Source organism: Schistocerca americana, chromosome 6 (genome assembly GCF_021461395.2).
Source record: "Schistocerca americana isolate TAMUIC-IGC-003095 chromosome 6, iqSchAmer2.1, whole genome shotgun sequence".
Taxonomy (NCBI): domain Eukaryota; kingdom Metazoa; phylum Arthropoda; class Insecta; order Orthoptera; family Acrididae; genus Schistocerca; species Schistocerca americana.
This window is the reverse complement of record NC_060124.1, coordinates 37,802,323-37,823,644: the sequence shown is the minus strand read 5'-3', so window position 1 is coordinate 37,823,644 and position 21,322 is coordinate 37,802,323. Positions and strand designations below refer to the sequence as shown.

Here is a 21,322-nt window from a genome sequence, read left to right as displayed (position 1 = left end):
GGAGGCCGGGTGGACGTACCGCCGAATTGCTCAACACGTGGGGCGTGAGGTCTCCACAGTACATCGATGTTGTCGCCAGTGGTCGGCGGAAGGTGCACGTGCCCGTCGACCAGGGACCGGACCGCAGCGACGCACGGATGCACGCCAACACCGTAGGATCCTACGCAGTGCCGTAGGGGACCGCACCGCCACTTCCCAGCAAATTAGGGACACTGTTGCTCCTGGGGTATCGGCGAGGACCATTCGCAACCGTCTCCATGAAGCTGGGCTACGGTCCCGCACACCGTTAGGCCGTCTTCCGCTCACGCCCCAACATCGTGCAGCCCGCCTCCAGTGGTGTCGCGACAGGCGTGAATGGAGGGACGAATGGAGACGTGTCGTCTTCAGCGATGAGAGTCGCTTCTGCCTTGGTGCCAATGATGGTCGTATGCGTGTTTGGCGCCGTGCAGGTGAGCGCCACAATCAGGACTGCATACGACCGAGGCACACAGGGCCAACACCCGGCATCATGGTGTGGGGAGCGATCTCCTACACTGGCCGTACACCACTGGTGATCGTCGAGGGGACACTGAATAGTGCACGGTACATCCAAACCGTCATCGAACCCATCGTTCTACCATTCCTAGACCGGCAAGGGAACTTGCTGTTCCAACAGGACAATGCACGTCCGCATGTATCCCGTGCCACCCAACGTGCTCTAGAAGGTGTAAGTCAACTACCCTGGCCAGCAAGATCTCCGGATCTGTCCCCCATTGAGCATGTTTGGGACTGGATGAAGCGTCGTCTCACGCGGTCTGCACGTCCAGCACGAACGCTGGTCCAACTGAGGCGCCATGTGGAAATGGCAGGACTACATCCAGCATCTCTACGATCGTCTCCATGGGAGAATAGCAGCCTGCATTGCTGCGAAAGGTGGATATACACTGTACTAGTGCCGACATTGTGCATGCTCTGTTGCCTGTGTCTATGTGCCTGTGGTTCTGTCAGTGTGATCATGTGATGTATGTGACCCCAGGAATGTGTCAATAAAGTTTCCCCTTCCTGGGACAATGAATTCACGGTGTTCTTATTTCAATTTCCAGGAGTATATATATATATATATATATATATATATATATATATATATATATATATATATATACGCCCTTATGGTACCCAATGAGAGTGAATATATAGAGTAACGTTTTGGAACTAAGTAGCCCTATAACTAATTATATGCATGTGAGGTGTTAACTGTAAATTATGTTTTATTGTTGTGACATATCAGATATTATTGTAAACTAATGTGAGAACAAGTTCAAAATGGTTCAAATGGCTCTGAGCACTATGGGACTTAACATCTTAGGCCATCAGTCCCCTAGAACTACTTAAACCTAACTAATCTAAGGACGTTACACATATCCATGCCCGAGGCAGGATTCGAACCTGCGACCGTAGCGGTCGCGCGGTTCCAGTCTGAAGCGCCTAGAACCGCTTGGCCACCACGGCCGGCGAGAACAAGTAACTAAAATACCACTGTAGTAATATTACACTATAGATATTATTTTATTACTTGCAGTGTTGTTTTCATTTTGGAATTCTGTAGTTTCCAGCTCTCCTAATTATTTGTGGACATATTATGAGTCTTTTATTGCTTTACTGACCTTCAGTCAGGTACAGAACTAAATAAAAGATTAGCAAAGTAAAAAAAAACGCCAGTGAGTGTGCGGCGCGCCAGTTATGTCAGCGGAAGAGATGTTTGTGCGCCGGCACCATGGTGGCTGGAGCGGCGCGCCGGCATCGCGCGAGAGCGGAATACGCAAAGAGCCGGCCGAGGCGCGGCGCGGCGCGGCAGGAATGGATTACGTAACGCGCAGCCAGCAGCGTTTCTGTGTCAAGGTAGCCCGGCGTGCGCATGCGCGGCGCTGGCGGTCCGCCAGCCGCAAGTAGCAGCCGGCCAGCAGGCAGAGGCGGGCCGCGAGCTAGCCTGCCGAGAGGCGGCCGCTGCCTACCTGTTGGGCCGGCGCGGCCCGGGTCGCAGGTATTTCTGGTGGCACGCTCGCGACCCCCGACCCCATACTACAGTGGACGCGGAGGAGAGCCGCTTCCTGCATCACCATGTTCCTACCCTGCGCAGCACTGTGAAATGCGTTGATGAGGGTATTTTCCATTTTACCACTTACTATTGCTCCTTTCCGTTCCATTCACGTCATCTACATACACACACATACACTACTGGCCATTAAAATTGCTACCCCAAGAAGAAATGCAGACGGTCAACGGGTAACCATTGGAGAAATATATTACACAAGAACTGACAACTGGCCGGCCGAAGTGGCCGTGCGGTTAAAGGCGCTGCAGTCTGGAGCCGCAAGACCGCTACGGTCGCAGGTTCGAATCCTGCCTCGGGCATGGATGTTTGTGATGTCCTTAAGTTAGTTAGGTTTAACTAGTTCTAAGTTCTAGGGGACTAATGACCTCAGCAGTTGAGTCCCATAGTGCTCAGAGCCAACTGACAACTGATTACATTTTCACTCAATTTAGGTGCATAGATCCTGAGAAATCAGTACCCAAAACGACCACCTCTGGCCGTAATAACGGCCTTCATACGCATGGGTATTGAGTCAAACACAGCTTGGATGCCGTGTACAGGTACAGCTGCCCATGCAGCTTCAACACGATACCACAGTTCATCAAGAGTAGTGACTGGCGTATTGTGACGAGCCTGTTGCTCGGCCAAAATTGACCAGACGTTTTCAGTTGGTGAGAGATCTGGAGAATGTGCCGGCCAGGGCAGCAGTCGAACATTTTCTGTATCCTGAAAGGCCCGTACAGGACCTGCAACATGCGGTCGTGCATTATCCTACTGAAATGTAGGGTTTTGCATGGATCGAATGAAGGGTAGAGAGAGCCACGGGTCGTAACACATCTGAAATGCAACGCCCACTGTTCAAAGTGCCGTCAATGCGAACAAGAGGTGACCGAGGGGTGTAACCAATGGCACCCCATACCAACACGCCGGGTGATACGCCAGTATGGCCATGACGAATACACGCTTCCAATGTGCGTTCACCGCGATGTAGCCAAACATGGATGCGACCATCATGATGCGGTAAACAGAATCTAGATTCATCCGAAAAAATGACGTTTTGCCATTCGTGCACCCAGGTTCGTCGTTGAGTACACCATCGCAGGCACTCCTGTCTAAGATGCAGCGTCAAGGGTAACCGCAGCCACGGTCTCCGAGCTGATATTCCATGCTGCTGCAAACGTCGTCTAACTGTTCGTGCAGATGATTGTTGTCTTGCAAACGTGCCCATCTGTTGACTCAGGGATCGAGACGTGGGTGCACGATCCGTTACAGCCATGCGGATAAGATGCCTGTCATCTCGACTGCTAGTGATACGAAGTCGTTGGGATCCAGCACGGCGTTCCATATTACCCTCCTGAACCCACCGATTCCATATTCTGCTAACAGTCATTGGATCTCGACTAACGCGAGCAACAATGTCGCGATATGATGAACCGCATTCGCGATAGGCTACAATCCGACCTTTATCAAAGTCGGAAACGTGATGGTACGCATTTCTCCTCCTTACACGAGGCATCACAACAACGTTTCACCAGGCAACGCCGGTCAACTGCTGTTTGTGTATGAGAAATCGGTTGGAAACTTTCTTCATGTCAGCATGTTGTCGGTGTCGCCACCGGCGCCAACCTTGTGTGAATGCTCTGAAAAGGTGATGATTTGGATATCACAGCCTCTTCCTCCTGTCGGTTAAATTTCGCCTCTGTAGCACGTCATCTTCGTGGTGTAGCAATTTTAATGGCCAGTAGTGTACATATACACGCGAGCGTGAATGTGGTGATATTTTTATTGGTGACTGAGTAACAGTATATTTTAAAACATTAAATCAGTATATACTTCATTTGGAGACACATAATTAGAGCCGTCTGGAATAGTATGTTTTTGAGTTGGTTGCTACATCCAAATACACGTGTCAAGAGCAAACTTTTAACGCTTATTTTCACCTGGGCAACATGTCAGGTGTTGAAGTGTGACACATGGACGCAAAACGGTTAGCCTATACTGACAGGAGAAGTCCACATAGTGGTGCAGCTACGACTGTTCAGAATACATGAGGTAGTAAGTTATGTGACATGTTTGTAGCCAGATTGTTCAATACAGATGTGTGTACATACTAAGGTAGCACATATACTGAATAACCAAAGAAACTGGTACACCTGCCTAATATCGTGTAGCGCACCTGTGAGCACACGGAAGTGCCGCAACACGATGTTGCGTAGACTCGACTAATGTCTGAAGTAGTGCTGGAGGAAATTGACACCATGAAACCTACAGGATTGTCCGTAAATCGGTAAGAATACTAGGGGGGTGTAGATGTCTTCTAACAGTACTCCGCAGGGCACCTCAGATATGCTCAATAATGTTTTTCTCTGGGGAGTTTAATTGACAATGGAAGTGTAAACCTGGACGTGTGGGGTGTAGCATTATCCTACTGAAACTGACCAAGTCCGACAGAATGCATAATGGAAATGCATGGATGCAGGTGACCAGACAGGGTGCTTACGTACGTGTCACCTGTCAGAGTCATATTTACACGTATCAGGGATCCCATATCACTCCACTGCATACGCCCCACACATTTACAGATCCTACACCAGCTTGTACGGTCCTCTGCTGACATGCAAGGTCCATGGATTCGTGATGTTGTCTAACGATACATATCCATCCGCTCTATACAATTCCAAACGAGACTCGTCTGACAAGGCAACATGTGACCAGTCATCAAGAGTCGAATGTTGGTGTTGACGGGCTCAGGCGAGGCATAAAGCTTCGTGTCGTGCAGTCATCAAGGGTACATGAGAGGGCCTTTGTTTTCGAAAGCCCATATCGATGATATTTCGTTGAATGGCTCGCACGCTGGCACTTGTTGATGGTCCAGCATTGAAATCTGCAGCAATTTAAGGAACCGTTGCTCTTCTGTCCCATTGAATGATTCTCTTCAGTCGTCATTGGTCCAATTCTCGCTAGATCTTTTTCTGGTCGCTGCGATGTCCGAGAATCGATGTTTTACCAGCTTCCTGAAATGGGCGTACGGGAAAATCCCCACTTCATCGCTACCTCGGAGATGCTGTGTCCCATCTTTCGTGCGCCACTATAACACCACTTTCAAACTCACTTAAATATTGATAGTCTGCCACTGTAGCAGCAGCAACAGATCAATAACTGCGCGGTTTGTGTTTGAATGTGGATACGTATACCAGTTTCTTTGGCGCTTCAGTGTATAAAAATATCTGCAGTTATACCCCTTATATACTGCAAACGCTGCAAGCCATCATATAGAGCGTACCACTACTTCCTTTCCCATGCCACTCATCAATAGAGCGAGGGAAAGATGACAGTCTACAAGACTCTACATGAATCCTAATTTCTCATGGTCCTTAAATGAAATGTACTTTGCGGCAATAGAATTTTCTGCACTGAGCCTCAAATGCCGCATCTCTTTCTCAACAGTGTTTCTCGAAAAGAACGTCGTCTTTTCTCTAGGGGTCCGCATTTGAGTTCCCTAATCATCTCCGTAATACTTGCATGTTGATCAAAACTACCAGCAACAATTATAACAGTCCGCCTCGGAATTGCTTCGATGTCTTCCTTTAATACTCAAGAATGAGTGGCACGTAAGTTCTATATTTGTTTTGGGCAGTGGCCAATACAGATTTGAAAAAAAATTTTCATAATTACAATAACAAAGAAATCATATTCAAACACTTATTGGTACAATGTTGGTCAAAAGATAAAATTTTCTCACAGTCCATAAAGACAGTCCTGATCAACCATCACAGTAAAATTGCAGTGTTTTTCTCAAAATCTGAGCAGTAAAAGAAAATGCACACAGAAGTAGTGGAATTCCATGCAGTCTTGAAGATGTAGTGTTGTCCTTCCAACGGAAAGACAGTGCTGACTCTCGACATGCAGACAGGTAATGGGCCACAACAGAGCAAACCCACCACAGAGTCAGTCGAAGTTTTGAAGAATATTGGTAGGTAGGTCATCACAGACTAGACCCACAGTAGTGCTGGTAGAGATTACGGTATTGGTGGGCCATCAAAGATGCAGACCCACTGTAGTCTTTGTAGAGATGGCCAGCAGCCATCTGTTGCAACTGTGCAGGTGCACAATCACCATCGAAGATTCTTGTGGACAATATAGCAAGTCCATAAACCACCACTTGTGCACTTACAAAGTTTTTGGAATTGTCCTTAGAACCAGCAATGCTGTTATCCAGTCCCTTGCTGAATTTTTAACACACGTGCAAACACTAACCGTCCCTACTTCTCACATATTGTCCAAATACTATGACCAACAGAAATGTGTGCAGTGAAATGTAACTTACAAATTACTTAATTTGATGGTCTGGTGTCGATTACAATTTTATAACATAAGAATACAATAACAAAGGTACAAAATACATCATTAAAGAACATAACAATACAGATAACATTTGTGGTAATGCAGGATTTACAGAAGAATCGAAATAACATATACATCAGTGTTACAGGAATTATGACATAAGTAAATACATAAAAGATCAGAATAACTTTTGAAACGTCAGCTTCACACATGAGCATTAAAACAAAACAGAATAAATAAGGTCTAAGCATATGTACAAGGTAAATAATACATTATCAGAAAAATTCTACAACATAAATCTTATTAGCTAAACACATACAGACAGGGAAAACACAAATTCAGATAGTGTAATAACACAAAAATACAGGACAGGGTTTGTTTACAGTGTAACATTTGTTACTGCAGTCCAACCCAAAACTTCATTCCATAGATCTTTCGTCTTATTTCAACATTTGTTTCCACCAAAAAAAATCCTATCCAAGCATGCTTTCTGTATTTATATGTTCACATATTTCTTACTTCATTATTAATTTTCCATTATCTTACCTCATCATTAATTTCCAAGAAAATCCCACCTAAACCTGTTGTCCCTAAACCCTACTTTTTTGTTCATATCCTCTTTCAAAATACTTTTTGGCCAAACCATTTTCTTATAGCTTCTCAATGCATTTCTTCCAATTCATCACAACTCGTTCTCTTATACAGCCTACCCCATCTTAAGCTAACTTAAATCTACTGAGCTCAGATGCTAAACTAAGGGACGAGGCAATGCAGCAGCACAAAACAATTAACACAAACAGCAATGACAAAAAAAATGGAAATTGGCAAAGCAAGCTACAGTAAATCTAAATTACCAAGCAAATACAACATTACAACTAATGTGAGTCAATGTGCAGCAACAAGAAAAATAAATAAGTAGTAATGTGCAGCAACAAGAAAAATAAATAAGTAATAAAACTAGCTTAACAGAGTAATACAAAGTGAAATTTAGTAGCACTATGCCTGGCAAACAGCAGCAGCAAATGCAGTAACTTATATCTAAACATGACAAAGCTCAAGCAGAAATAATATTACAGTAAAAAAGGCCATGTTTAATACCTATGTCACATCTTAATACTAGAGTGATGCATCACCTTGGCTTACTCTAGCAGATAAGTTACCGATCTGTTAAAAAATTATTTTTGCAATTCCTGTGAAGGGAAATGTCTATTTGTGCTCTCTTTTCTACGAAAGTACATCACAAAATTATTCTTTACTGGGTCTGTAGAAAGAAAATAGTGATATTAGAACATCTATTAAATTTTATTTTAACCAATGCTGCTGCAGCTAGAAACTTGATATTAAATAAAATGAGCAAACTCTCAACTAGAAAGACAATAGATGTAAAATGTTTCTCATCATTTCATTAGGCATTTTAGTAAATATCATTAATTAAAAGCTCTACAGCATAATCATATGTTTTCAAATTTAAGCATGTCGTATTTGCGATGCTTTCTACAAAGAAATGTCAATAGCGTGGATAATGGCCTCCCTTTTTTTTTCTCCACCTGTGCCTCTGAAAGGCACACACTAATGGCTTTTTTCCAGGTGATTGTCACGCAGCTGGATGCCCATGACACATTACGTGAAGGTGGTCACTTAACTTTCTTACTGAAAGATTTACGACAGCAGTGACAGTCTCATATAAAAATTTCAGTCTCATATAAAAATTTCACAGGTCGAGAATTTGCGTTACAAATGTGTAGAAACAAAATCCTATCAATGTAACAGAGTCCAAAAAATTTTCGGCGGCATTGTGATACATTCATGCATGTACACAAATTTCATAACTCTTTAAAGTATGATTCTCAGCTTATTGATCATAAACGTACCTCAACAGCATAATACACATCGTCGTCGTAAAAATAACATCATAACACCTCAGTCAAATCTCAAAAACATCGTAGCTTTCTGCAATAATGTCAAAACCTAAAAAAAAATCTCTGCTCATTTCGATAGTGTCATCTACCTCAAACGTACTTTAAAATCATGCTCCCTTACCAAATACATCATTCAAAGCTCTCATAATATCACAATGGTTCCGAAAAAATATGAACAGTTCACAAAGTACAGACAAAATACAATTTCATAAGTGTGAAGTTATCCAACTGTGTAATTGCGTAAACACGTGTCACTGATGTAGTAAAAAAAATGTTTATCTCTCAGTTAAATGATCAGATAGCTATGTAATTTGTGTGTTAGAGAAATATGGTACCGATGTGTAAAGTTGTATAAGCAAATACCATATTAGCTAGGGCTCCTTGTGCTTGCCAAACACATGGTACACAAAGTAAGTGTGTACCCCCTGAGGATTAATGTAATTATACCCTCAGGTGTTACAGATTACAGCAATGGAATGAAATGTATCACGGAAAACCTTTGTATCATTGTACTTCAAATATCTTTAAAAATAAATGATTTAAGTACTAAATTAATCACTCAAATACGTGTCCTGTAGCGCTAAATGTGCGTCTTGCTGTAAGATAATCTCTGGGAAGTGTCGTAGTTATTGTCGTCTGAAAGCTAAGTTCTGCAGAAGCCAATGTACTTACCTCATGATAAACAAAAGTGAAATGCTTTGCGTAAGGATATCTTAGTTATTACGCTTATTGCCATGATGAAGAAAGTACTGTGCTGTAACGTATTGTTGTGCTACGGAAAAGGTAGTCTCATTGTAGCTATACCACAAAAGTTACTACTAAAACATGTTTTACTTTCCAGAATAATACAGAAAAACTGTGCAGATATAAAACAGATACAGCGCAAAAGCAATAATATAAATTGTGCCACTCATTAGTAGCGTCGTGATATAGTCGTGTAGCTGTCAAATAAACTAACCACTGTGTCATCTGATATCTCTCAGAAAGTACTTTAAATCCAGAATGTATTTTCAAATAAACCACAATTTTGCATTCTCGTTAGCAGTACCAGTACATGTTCTAAGTATGTGCGCCTTATGGTCGTTACGTAATCGTGCCACTAACAAGCAAAAATGTACACACAATAACACTGTGTCATCTGTTCACTATAACAATGCATTCGTAATTACTGTCTAAATATGTTCCCTAGGTTGTAGACTGGATAGTATATTTTAAAACATAGTTACATGTTAACAGTTTCTAAGTGTGACAAAGAGTGCTAGTAACGTGAAGTGAACAATTTTATAGTAAAGACTAAATTAATAAAAAAACAGATTATCTCTCAATTAACGGTTTTACATGTGAAATGTGGTGCAATCCTTTACTCTTCCTAGTACGCAGAGTTTCAACTTCAACGCAATTATCATGTGGTATACGTCGGATTCTGTAAGGTCCATTGTAAATCAGAAAGAATTTGTGACTCAAGTGTTTCTTCTTATGTGACAGTGAATGAGCTTTAATGAGAACTTTCTGACCAATATATAACTTCTTTGCATTTGCTTTACCGTGTGGTTTTTTTTTTCTTTTGTCTGCTGCAGATTTTATATTTTTAATAGCCAAATCGATTATGTCTTTGTGTCGAAGTTTACGTGTATTCAGGAAAGGTACAAGCTCTCTGATTCTGTTCGGTGGTTCTTCATTCTTCAGTGCAAGAGTAGGTGGTAAAGCAGTGGGGTCATGAGGCATTTCATTCAGCACATTTTGAAATAAGTGTAAATATCTGTCCCAGTGCTGATGCTTTCTGTGACAATAAAGTCTGCAAAGCTTATTGATTTCTTTCATAATCCGTTAAGACGGGTAATAATGTGGTGAGTACAATGAAATAAAAACAGGTTTGATTTTAGGGTTCTGAAGCATGCGTGACCAAACAGCAGATCTTAACTGCGGTCCGTTATCTGAAATGACTTTAGCAACGTGGCCAACTTAACATAAGAAATTTTTAACAAAGGCGTTGGATACAGACGGTCCAGTGGCTTTACGTAATGGAGTGAAAGAAACAAATTTTGAAGTAAGTTCAACAGCGACTAGAACGTACGAAAATCCATTCGATGTTCTGACAAGGGGTCCCAAGAGATCAACAGCAGCAAATTCTTTTAATTTAGAGGGAATGACAGGAAACAACGGAGCACGATGTGAGATAGTAGATGGTTTCGCCTTTTGACAAAGCTTACAAATAGACAAGACTCTTCGAATTCTCTTTTCTATATTGTTAAAATAACAAGTCGTTAGAAGAATATGATAACATTTTCGTGGACCAAAATGATAATAATGCCGAATCTGAGTGTGCGTCTTTTCATGCCATTTACTTTTGATGTCTTTCCAAATCGGATCTTTATCTTGTTCATGAGCAATGTCCTTTAAAGATGTGGTGATGAAGTTTTCAAAGGCGACTTTCTGAATGTAAAGAATACTGGAGTTTTTCTCAAGGTTAGCGTCTATGTCATTTTTCTCTGAGCCAGCTGGCGCACGTGGCTGCCTGCGGTGCGAGTCATAGTCTGCTATCTCTTTGTTGGCGTGCGTTATTGGGATTAGGAGACCTAACTTCTACAAATTCACCTTGCCGAGATGGCCTAGCCCTGTTTGAATCCCGCCAGTTCTGATGAAATTCAGGTATGTCGTTATGATTATATCGTCTGTCGTCATGTCAGTAGTTCATGTAGTTTCTTTCTTGTTGGTTAAGTGGTGGAGAATTTCTCCCGGAATCGTAACTGCGCACTCGACCATTGCGTCTAAAGTTATTCTGTCTCCCTTGATAATAATTATTATGATTCCCATATTGTCTGTTTCTCTGATTGTCTCTGTGATAGTCACTACCACGGAGAGGTGATCTTTCCCTGTAATTATTACTACTCTGCCAACGGTTGTCATACGGGTGGTGTCTGTTTTGGTCACGATTTGTGTTATGAGAATAGCCATGTCGTGTCCAGTTATTATTTCTTTCATCGCGGAATTGCGACGGATGTGACCTGTAATTGTTGTGTTCCTGTTTTCGCGTTCTGCGATTGTCAGTGTCAATTTCTAATTCTTGTAAGAGTCCCTGAAAAGCTTCAATGTCGTCTTTGCAACGTCCTGCCAAAATAATATGTCGTAAATGTTCAGGTAATTTGATTAAGCAAATGCGGATGAGTTCTGAGGGGCTGTATGGGTTTGACAGGTACTGATTCTTGTGCAACATGTCTTCAAAATATTTCACAAGACTGGAAAATTCAGATTGTTCGAAATGTTTCATCATTATGATGCTACGTTTTACTCGGTCTTGTGTAGCTTGAGACCAATACACTGAGAGGAAGGCATGATAAAATTCTCCTTCACTGTGGCAATCGTGAATGACCGATCGCATTCTTACAGCTGGTTCACTCTCTAAATAGCCACACATAAATTCTAATCTGTGCTCTAATGACCAGTTGGGGGGGGGGCCGAAACAATGAGGGAATTGATGAAGCCACGCTTGTGGATGAATGTCGTTGCCGGAATTCTTAAATATTTTGAATTTACGTGTAGTAATAAACAGCTTATAGTCAAAATCATCATGTCGGCGAGTCACATATCGGTTATTGTTACGTCGTTTCGGCGGTTCCATTTCAAAATTCGGTGCACCTTGCCAATTTCTTTCATAATTTCCGAAATGCTCTGTGTTACTATTTTGTGGCTGTTCCGTATTTCTATGTCCCTCTTCCCATACTGGAGCACGAGTGTCCTCTGAAGTATGTAATTCTTGTATTACTTGTGCCAACTCATCTTGTACTTCCCGTATTTCTCTTTTGTACTGTGTATTGATTTGATTTTGAGTTTGTCTGAATTTTCTAATTTGTTCACACTCTTCAGTGTCAGTGAAGGCTACAGGTCTTGTGTCATTCAGATCATCATCTACCTTTGTAGATAAGTTAGTGAACTGATCTGAAAGTTCGGCTACTTTATCCGATAGTGAAATTATTTCCTCTGTTTTTCTGAACCAAGTTTCATAGTGTCCATTTGTGTTGAAATCGTATCTACTGTGTCCTTTAAGTTTTCCTGCGTTTTTGCCAGTTGCGTAACCGAATCAGGAGATGCAACTGAGTCAGTTTTAGCTTGCAAGGTGTTGTGATTTTCATGAACAATAGTTTGCAGTTCTTTTATGGCTGCTTCGTGATTCTGTAATGCATTTTCATGCCGCGAAAAAATAGGTTGAAAATGCTCACAAATTTGTGTTTTTACGTCATTACAGACTTTTTGACATTTCGATTCAATGTTATGTAACTCAGTAGTTAAATCTTCACGTGTTTGTTCAAGTGTGGTGTCTAATTTTTAAAGCTTTTGCTGTGTTTGTCTCTGATTTTGTTCCATTGTGTCTAACTTTTGAAGCTTTTGCTGTGTTTGTCTCTGATTTTGTTCCATTGTGTCTAACTGTTGCTGTGTTTGTCTCTGGTGTTGTTCCATTGTGTCTAACTTTTGAAGATTTTGTTCCATTGTGTCTAACTTTTGAAGATTTTGTTCCATTGTGTCTAACTGTTGCTGTGTTTGTCTCTGATTTTGTTTCATTTGCTGCATTAATTGCAATAATAATGTATTAGTGTCTGGAATCTGTTCCTCTATGCTTTTCGGCAGTTCATTTGCACCGGCAACATTTACATTTTGACGAGCAGAAAATGTGTCTTGACTTATTTGAGAAAACGGTGAGGAAGCAAAACCTGAATCTACAGTATTTGCAAGATTGTGCCCTGTCATTTCGGATTCCTGAGAAAAGCCATTGCCGACCGATCGACCGATAATGCTTCCCTGTTCACTATTTGTTTCACTGTCTACGCCATTATTTGCCGCCCGCTCCATTTCCCTATGCACAGTTACCAAATTACTACTTTGAATGTCCGTTAATTCACTACATAGTGGTGCTGATAAGCTACGCTCGTCGTCACTATTATTTCTGTTTACTTTGGAGCCTAGTGTTACGTTTTTCACACGCCATAATTATCACGTATTTCACACGATAACACAGAAAAGCACAATTTGAAGAGTAAAATAATAAAACACGTTAACATAGCACTGAAAATAATATCTACTTAATTGCAAGCGCAGCTGCGAAATACTTGGCGCAAATCTACATGCACGTGACAACTGTTTTACTGTACAACAATGAAAAACTACAACTACAAAGGAAATTCTCTATATGATTATGCGCTAGCAATAAACAATAGCTACACTAATTACACAAACCACAAGAAAAAATCAGAAGATTCCAGTGAGGTATCCTCGGCTAAGGGTCGACATATGAAACGTCCCCTTAGAAAAATTTTACATGACTGACCTTAAACTGACACACAATATATTTAGCGCAACGCAGTCTGACTTTCAATAATCCCTACAAAAAAATGGCCCTGAGTAACATTAACCTATACCTTTCACAAATCACTTACCTCACAAAAATCTTCGTTGCTCGAACTACTGCAATACAGCGAGCGCCACTACTGCCAGCTAAATAAAAGATTCAAACTACGGAAGGCACTAACTACTGATAGGCATAGTTAGCAAATGAAAGATTTTCATAGAGAACAAACAATGTATTTATCTTAATAGTGTTGAAAAATCATAATATACATAGCAGTTCATGACATCCAGTCTTACAAATTTCAAAACTCCGCCATTTCTCTCCCCACATCCACCACTGCTGGCGGCTCACCTCCAACTGCACAACGCTACGCGCTGTTCACAGCCAACTGCCCAACACTACAATGGCAGACAACAATGCAAACTAGCCACAGACTGCACACAGCACAGCCAGTGATTTTCATACAGAGCGCTACGTGGCGGCGGCGTTACCAATATAAGAACCTAAACAGCCTACTTACAACCATGTGACTGAGACTACACTGAGGTGTCAAAAGGTGTAAGATAGTGATATGCAGATACACAGATAGCGGTAGCTTCACGTGCAGAAGGTATAAAAGGGCAGTGCATTGGCACAACTGTCGTTTGTACTCAGGTGATACATGTGTAAAGGTTTTACGGCGTAATTATGGGCGCACGGCGGCTATTAACAGAGTATCAACGCGGAGGAGTAGGCTGAGGAAGACGCATGGCACATTCCATTTCGGAAATCGTTAGGAAATTTAGTAGTCCGAGATCTACAGCGTCAAGAGTGTGGCGAAAATACCGAATTTCTACCCAGTGGCCGATCGTCTTCACTTAACGACCGAGAACAGTGTTTTGCGTAGAGCTGTCAGCGCTAACGGACAAATGACTGCATGAAATAGCAGCAGAAATCAGTATGGGACGTACGACGAACATATCCGATAGCACACTAAACTAAGTTATATTAAACTCCGTTCTAACAGGCCTTGGAAGGGTCGACGGCACCGACCGGCCGCCGTGTCATCCTCAGCCTGCAGACGCCATGGAGGGGCATGTGGTCAGCACACCGCTCTCCCGGCCGTATGTCAGTTTTCGAGACCGGAGCCGCTACTTAATCAGTCAAGTAGCTCCTCAGTTTGCCTCACAAGGGCTGAGTGCACCTCGCTTGGCAACAGCGCTCTGCAGACCGGATGGTCACCCATCGAAGCGCTAGCCCATCCCGACAGCGCTTAACTTCGGTGATCTGACTGGAGCCGGTGTTACCACTGCACCAAGGCCGTTGGCATCCGTTAGTACACTGCGGCGAAATTTGGCTTTAGTGGTCTATGACAACAGACGCCCGACGCGAGTGCCTTTGCCAACAGCACGACTGACTGCGACTCTCCCGGGCTCATGACCATGCCAGTTGCGGACATTCGGGAGGACGACGGCTCAATCCCGCGTCCGGCCATCCTGATTTAGGTATTCCGTGATTTCCCCAAATGGCTCCAGGCAAATGCCGGGATGGTTCCTTTGAAAGGGCACGGCCGACTTCCTTCCCCGTCCTTCCCTAAACGGATGAGACCGATGACCTCGCAGTTTGGTCTCTTCCCTCAAAACAACCCCCCCCCAGTTGCGGAGTTAGAAATTCTTGGCGTAGTTGCCGCTTCATTCATCCGCCAAACAAATTCCCTCCGGAAACGTTTCGATCGGGATTTTCGTGATTTCCATTTCGTGGTTCTGGCCTCGGGAAAGTTCATTACTACAACTACCAAGCTAATTTAGTGTAGCTGATCCTGAACGACGCAGTTCATTGACTGTGGCTTCCTGTATCCAAGCGGACGCCGGAGGACTAAAGGGACTTCAGAGGTACGTCAAGACCTCTACCAAAAAACTGACAACGGGAAATTTCGAGAAGGAAAGATACTTGATTTAGCGCCTTGCTTTTCCACAAAATGGTGTCGAGGAACTGAATCATGCACAGTGCCTACATCAGCGAATAGAATCAAATCACATCCAAATAGTCATAAATTGGTGATGGTTCAAAATGATTCAAATGGCTCTGAGCACTATGGGACTAAACATCTATGGTTATCAATCCCCTAGAACTTAGAACTACGTAAACCTAACTAACCTAAGGACAGCACACAACACTCAGCCATCACGAGGCAGAGAAAATCTCTGACCCCGCCGGGAATCGAACCCGGGAACCCGGGCGTGGGAAGCGAGAACGCTACCACACGACCACGAGATGCGGGCAATTGGTGATGGTGTACAGCAACCAACTACAAATTGGTTTTAGGTTACTTTACTGAAAAAGTGCAGTTACCGGTATCGAATTTTTCACAATTCGCCATTAGACGGTTTTTTCATGCTTTCATCAAAACAATTATAGACCAGTCTCCTATGAGCTCCCCTAGGATAAACAATAATTCGCAATTACAAACGTGTAACCAAAGTGGTTGCACTACAGATCTGTGTTGGATTGCAAATTACTTGAAATGTCCATCTAGCGCATAGAAATACATACATACAAAAACGCTTCCCCTGATAATATCCATAAAGATGAGACTGAATTGACTAACACTCCTTTCCTGAAAAACGTTCAGAGAGTACTTTCAGTATTTTAATATAAATAACGTTTGTACAACTATCAGTGGATCACGTATATGTACCTACAATAGTCAGTATTATTTACAACATTAAATACAAATAAATTTTACTGTACTATCACCATCAATGTTCAGAAAGCACAAAGGAACTCACACACTACTTGAGCACTTTTGTAACTCTAACGTTGTAAAAAATAAATTTGTAATGTTATAATTCAAAAAATTCCATGAATTGTTTCCATGTGCTGTAAATCAAAACTTGTGGTGTGCATCGAAAATTCGTTTTGTAACTAAAAAAATTATTTTACATTGTAAACCAGTGTATGTGATTTGAAAATACGAACATTCTTGAGAATGGTTCAAATGGCTCTGAGCACTATGCGACTTAACATCTGAGGTCATCAGTCCCCTATAACTTAGAACTACCTAAACCTAACTAATCAAAGGACATTACACACATCCATGCCGGAGGCAGGATTAGAACCTGCAACCGTAGCAGTCACGCAGTTCCGGGCTGAAGCGCCTAGAACCGCTCGGCCACCACGGCCGGCTCCTTGAGAATGTATTTCATTTCAAGAAAGCTGCAAAAACGGAGCGCAGTCATTTGGTTACACGTTTGTAATTGTGAATTATTGTTTGTCCTAGGGCAACTAGTAGGAAACCAATGTATAATTTCGTTTAATCAAAGCATGAAAAAACCGTCTGATGATAAACTGTGAAAAATTCGAGGCCGCGCGGGATTATCCGAGCGGTCTTGGGCGCTGCAGTCATGGACTGTGCGGCTGGTCCCGGCGGAGGTTCGAGTCCTCCCTCGGGCGTGGGTGTGTGTGTTTGTCTTTACGATAATTTAGGTTAGGTAGGGTGTAAGCTTAGGGACTGATGACGTTAGCAGTTAAGTCCCATAAGATTCCACACACATATTTTAAAATCAGTGTACGTTATCCATATCGGTTAGTTATAATGACACACGGGGTAACAGTGAGCACTCCAATTTCGTGACCTCGTCGTGCGCACCACATTTTCATTCAGATGTCCACGATCGTTCCAATGTCCATCTTCCACAGTATTCGGTAGTTGATTGGCAGTATCGGCAGTTTCATTTGGTGTAACACGCCGGTATCGGAAATAATATGGACAAAGGTCTGTTGGTTTTGCTGTTGCATTTAGCTTAAATAGTTAATCAATGGTAGAATGAAAGTTGAGACGACGTTATCCCAGAATGTCGTCTCGAAGACCCTAGTGTGATCATGGCATGTTGTGAGTTCTATAGTGAGAGTTACAAGACAGTAATAACATTTACGATGAAACAGACAACAGTCACGGTGAACACTTGAGAAGTGAGCTCCCTATCGGACGATGTGTACTGAGTGTTTCGAAATAATTCCGAAAAACAGTGAAAGATTTGCAACTCGAGGAACAACTTGAGTATACAGCAAACGTATCTGTAGATCCATTATGAATGACGAACTGCAACTGTTATTTAAAAGACGTTATATTTGGGAATAAATATGCAACCACTCGCTTTTTTGGAGTTTATTGTGCCATTAACATGTTTTCAAGCCACTTTAGGCTGAGCATCAAACGGAGGAATTAGAGAGACATTACGTCGTGGGCCAAGTGTAGCTAGACACTTCGGTGGCGGGGCTGGCGAAAATGACGGAAATTTTGTTATCGGTGACGAAACGTTTGTGCAACAGCAAAGTTGTTGTGTGTTGGGTACTGACAGTGCACAGCTTCGTGATATATATATCAAATCCGTTCCCATAACGCACTTTTTCAGGTTGTTTTTGTTGTGGTCTTCAGTCCTGAGACTGGTTTGATGCAGCTCTCCATGCTACTCTATCCTGTGCAAGCTTCTTCATCTCCCAGTACCTACTGCAACCTACATCCTTCTGAATCTGCTTAGTGTATTCATCTCTTGGTCTCCTTCTACGATTTTTACCCTCCACGCTGCCCTCCAATGCTAAATTAGCAATCCCTTGATGCCTCAAAACATGTCCTACCAACCGATCCCTTCTTCTAGTTAAGTTGTGCCACAAACTTCTCTTCTCCCCAATCCTATTCAATACCTCCTCATTAGTTACGTGATCTACCCACCTTATCTTCAACATTCTCCTGTAGCACCACATTTCGAAAGCTTCTATTCTCTTCTTGTCCAAACTATTTATCGTCCATGTTTCACTTCCATACATGGCTACTCTCCATACATATACTTTCAGAAATGACTTCCTGACACTTAAATCAATACTGGATGTTAACAAATTTCTCTTCTTCAGAAACGCTTTCCTTGCTATTGCCAGCCTACATTTTATATCCTCTCTACTTCGACCATCATCAGTTATTTTGCTCCCCAAATAGCAAAACTCCTTTACTACTTTAAGTGCCTCATTTCCTAATCTAATTCCCTCAGCATCACCCGATTTAATTAGACTACATTCCATTATCCTTGTTTTGCTTTTGTTGATGTTCATCTTATATCCTCCTTTCAAGACACTGTCCATTCCATTCAACTGCTCTTCCAAGTCCTTTGCTGTCTCTGACAGAATTACAATGTCATCGGCGAACCTCAAAGTTTTTATTTCTTCTCCATGGATTTTAATACCTACTCCGAATTTTTCTTTTGTTTCCTTTACTGCTTGCTCAATATACAGATTGAACAACATCGGGGAGAGGCTACAACCCTGTCTTACTCCCTTCGCAACCACTGCTTCCCTTTCATGTCCCTCGACTCTTATAACTGCCATCTGGTTTCTGTACAAATTGTAAATAGCCTTTCGCTCCCTGTATTTTACCCCTGCCACCTTTAGAATTTGAAAGAGAGTATTCCAGTCAACATTGTCAAAAGCTTTCTCTAAGTCTACAAATGCTAGAAACGTAGGTTTGCCTGTCCTTAATCTTTCTTCTAAGATAAGTCGTAAGGTCAGTATTGCCTCACGTGTTCCAGTGTTTCTACGGAATCCAAACTGATATTCCCCGAGGTTGGCTTCTACTAGTTTTTTCATTCGTCTGAAAAGAATTCGTGTTAGTATTTTGCAGCTGTGACTTATTAAACTGATAGTTCGGTAACTTTCACATCTGTCAACACCTGCTTTCTTTGGGATTAGAATTACTATATTCTTCTTGAAGTCTGAGGGTATTTCGCCTGTTTCATACATCTTGCTCACCAGATGGTAGAGTTTTGTCAGGACTGGCTCTGCCAAGGCCGTCAGTAGTTCCAATGGATTGTTGTCTACTCCGGGGGCCTTGTTTCGACTCAGGTCTTTCAGTGCTCTGTCAAACTCTTCACGCAGTATCACATCTCCCATTTCATCTTCATCTACATCCTCTTCCATTTCCATAATATTGTCCTCAAGTACATCGCCCTTGTATAGACCCTCTATAGACTTTTTCAGGTAACACACACAAATATACAGAGGATTTAGCTGCACTCAGTCTTAGACTTACTGGAAGGATGTTATTACAAAGAATATAAATATGATAGATTTTTATGCTTTTCTACATCATAATACTGTATTTGGCCTGAGTATTACAGTATAAACATCACAAGTTGAGATAGTATATTTAAGTGCATTTTATTCCATATTAGATGTGTATTTCCACTTTACACTGAAGCGCCAAAGAAACTGGTGTAGGCATGCGTATACAAATAGAGAGATGTGGAAGCGGGCAGATTACGGTGCTGTGGTCGGCAACGTGTATGTGAGACAACACGTGTTTGACACAGTATTTGATCGGTTACTGCTGCTACAATGGCGGGCTGTAACGATTTAACGTGGTGTTATAGTCAGCGCACGAGCGATGGGGGACAGCATCTCCGAGGCAGCAACGAAGTGGGGATTTTCCCGTACGATCGTCTCACGAGTGTACCGTGAATATCAGGAATCCGGTGAAACATCAAATCTCCGACATCCCTGCGGCCGGAAAAATATCCAGGAAGAACGGGACCAACAACGACTGAAGAGAATCGTTCAGCGTGACAGAAGCGCAACCCTTCCACAAATTTCTGCAGATTTCAATGCTAGGCCTTTAATGCGCGTCAGCCTGCGAACCACTCAACGAAACATCATCGATATGGGCTTTTGGAGTTGAAGGCCCACCGTAGATGACTGCACAACACAAATCCTTACGCCTCGCGTGGGCCCGTCAACACCGACATTGGAAGTTGATGACTGGAAACATGTTGCCTGATCGGATGAGTTTCGTTGCAGATTATATCGAGGGGATGGACGTGTACAGGTATGGAGACAATCTCATGAATGCATGGACCCTGCATGTCAGCAAAAGACTGTCCAAGCTGGCGGTGGCTCTGTAATAGTGTGGGTCGTGTGCAGTTGGAGTGATACGGGACCCCTGATACGTCTAAATACGACTGTGACAGGTGACACGTACGTAAGCATCCTGTCTGATCACTCGCATCCACGCCCGGGTTCCCGGGTTCGATTCCCGGCGGGGTCAGGGATTTTCTCTGCCTCGTGATGACTGGGTGTTGTGTGCTGTCCTTAGGTTAGTTAGGTTTAAGTAGTTCTAAGTTCTAGGGGACTGATGACCATAGATGTTAAGTCCCATAGTGCTCACAAGGGAACCTCCCCATCGCACCCCCCTCAGATTTAGTTATAAGTTGGCACAGTGGATAGACCTTGAAAAACTGAAAACAGATCAATTGAGAAAACAGGAAGAAGTTGTGTGGAACTGTGAAAAAATAAGCAAAATATACAAACTGAGTAGTTCATGGGAAGATAGGCAACGTCAAGGAAACTGAGAAGCGAGGAACGCCGTGGTCTCGTGGTAACGTAAACAGCTGCGGAACGAAACGTCCTAGGTTCAAGTCTACCGACGAGTGAAAAACTTTAATTTTTTACTTTCAGTTTATGTGACAAACTCTTATGTTTTCATCACTTTTTTGGGAGTGATTATCACATCCACAAGAAAACCTAAATCGGGCAAGGTAGAAGAATCTTCTTACCCCTTCGCCAAGTGTACAAGTTAGGTGGGTCGACAACATATTCCTGTCATGTGACGCACATGCCGTCACC

General features: G+C 42.5%; 1 protein-coding gene across 1 annotated transcript in view; it reads right to left on the bottom strand.

Annotated features, from left to right (window-relative positions):
* Positions 1 to 1,722: 1,722 nt before the first annotated feature.
* LOC124619944 (beta-1,4-galactosyltransferase 4-like) overlaps positions 1,723 to 21,322 on the bottom strand; it is a 64,579-nt gene continuing 44,979 nt past the window's right edge. The window contains exon 2 of the mRNA XM_047146605.1: positions 1,723 to 2,058. Within this exon, the coding sequence (XP_047002561.1) occupies positions 1,723 to 2,058 (336 nt within the window). The remainder of the gene's footprint in view (positions 2,059 to 21,322) is intronic.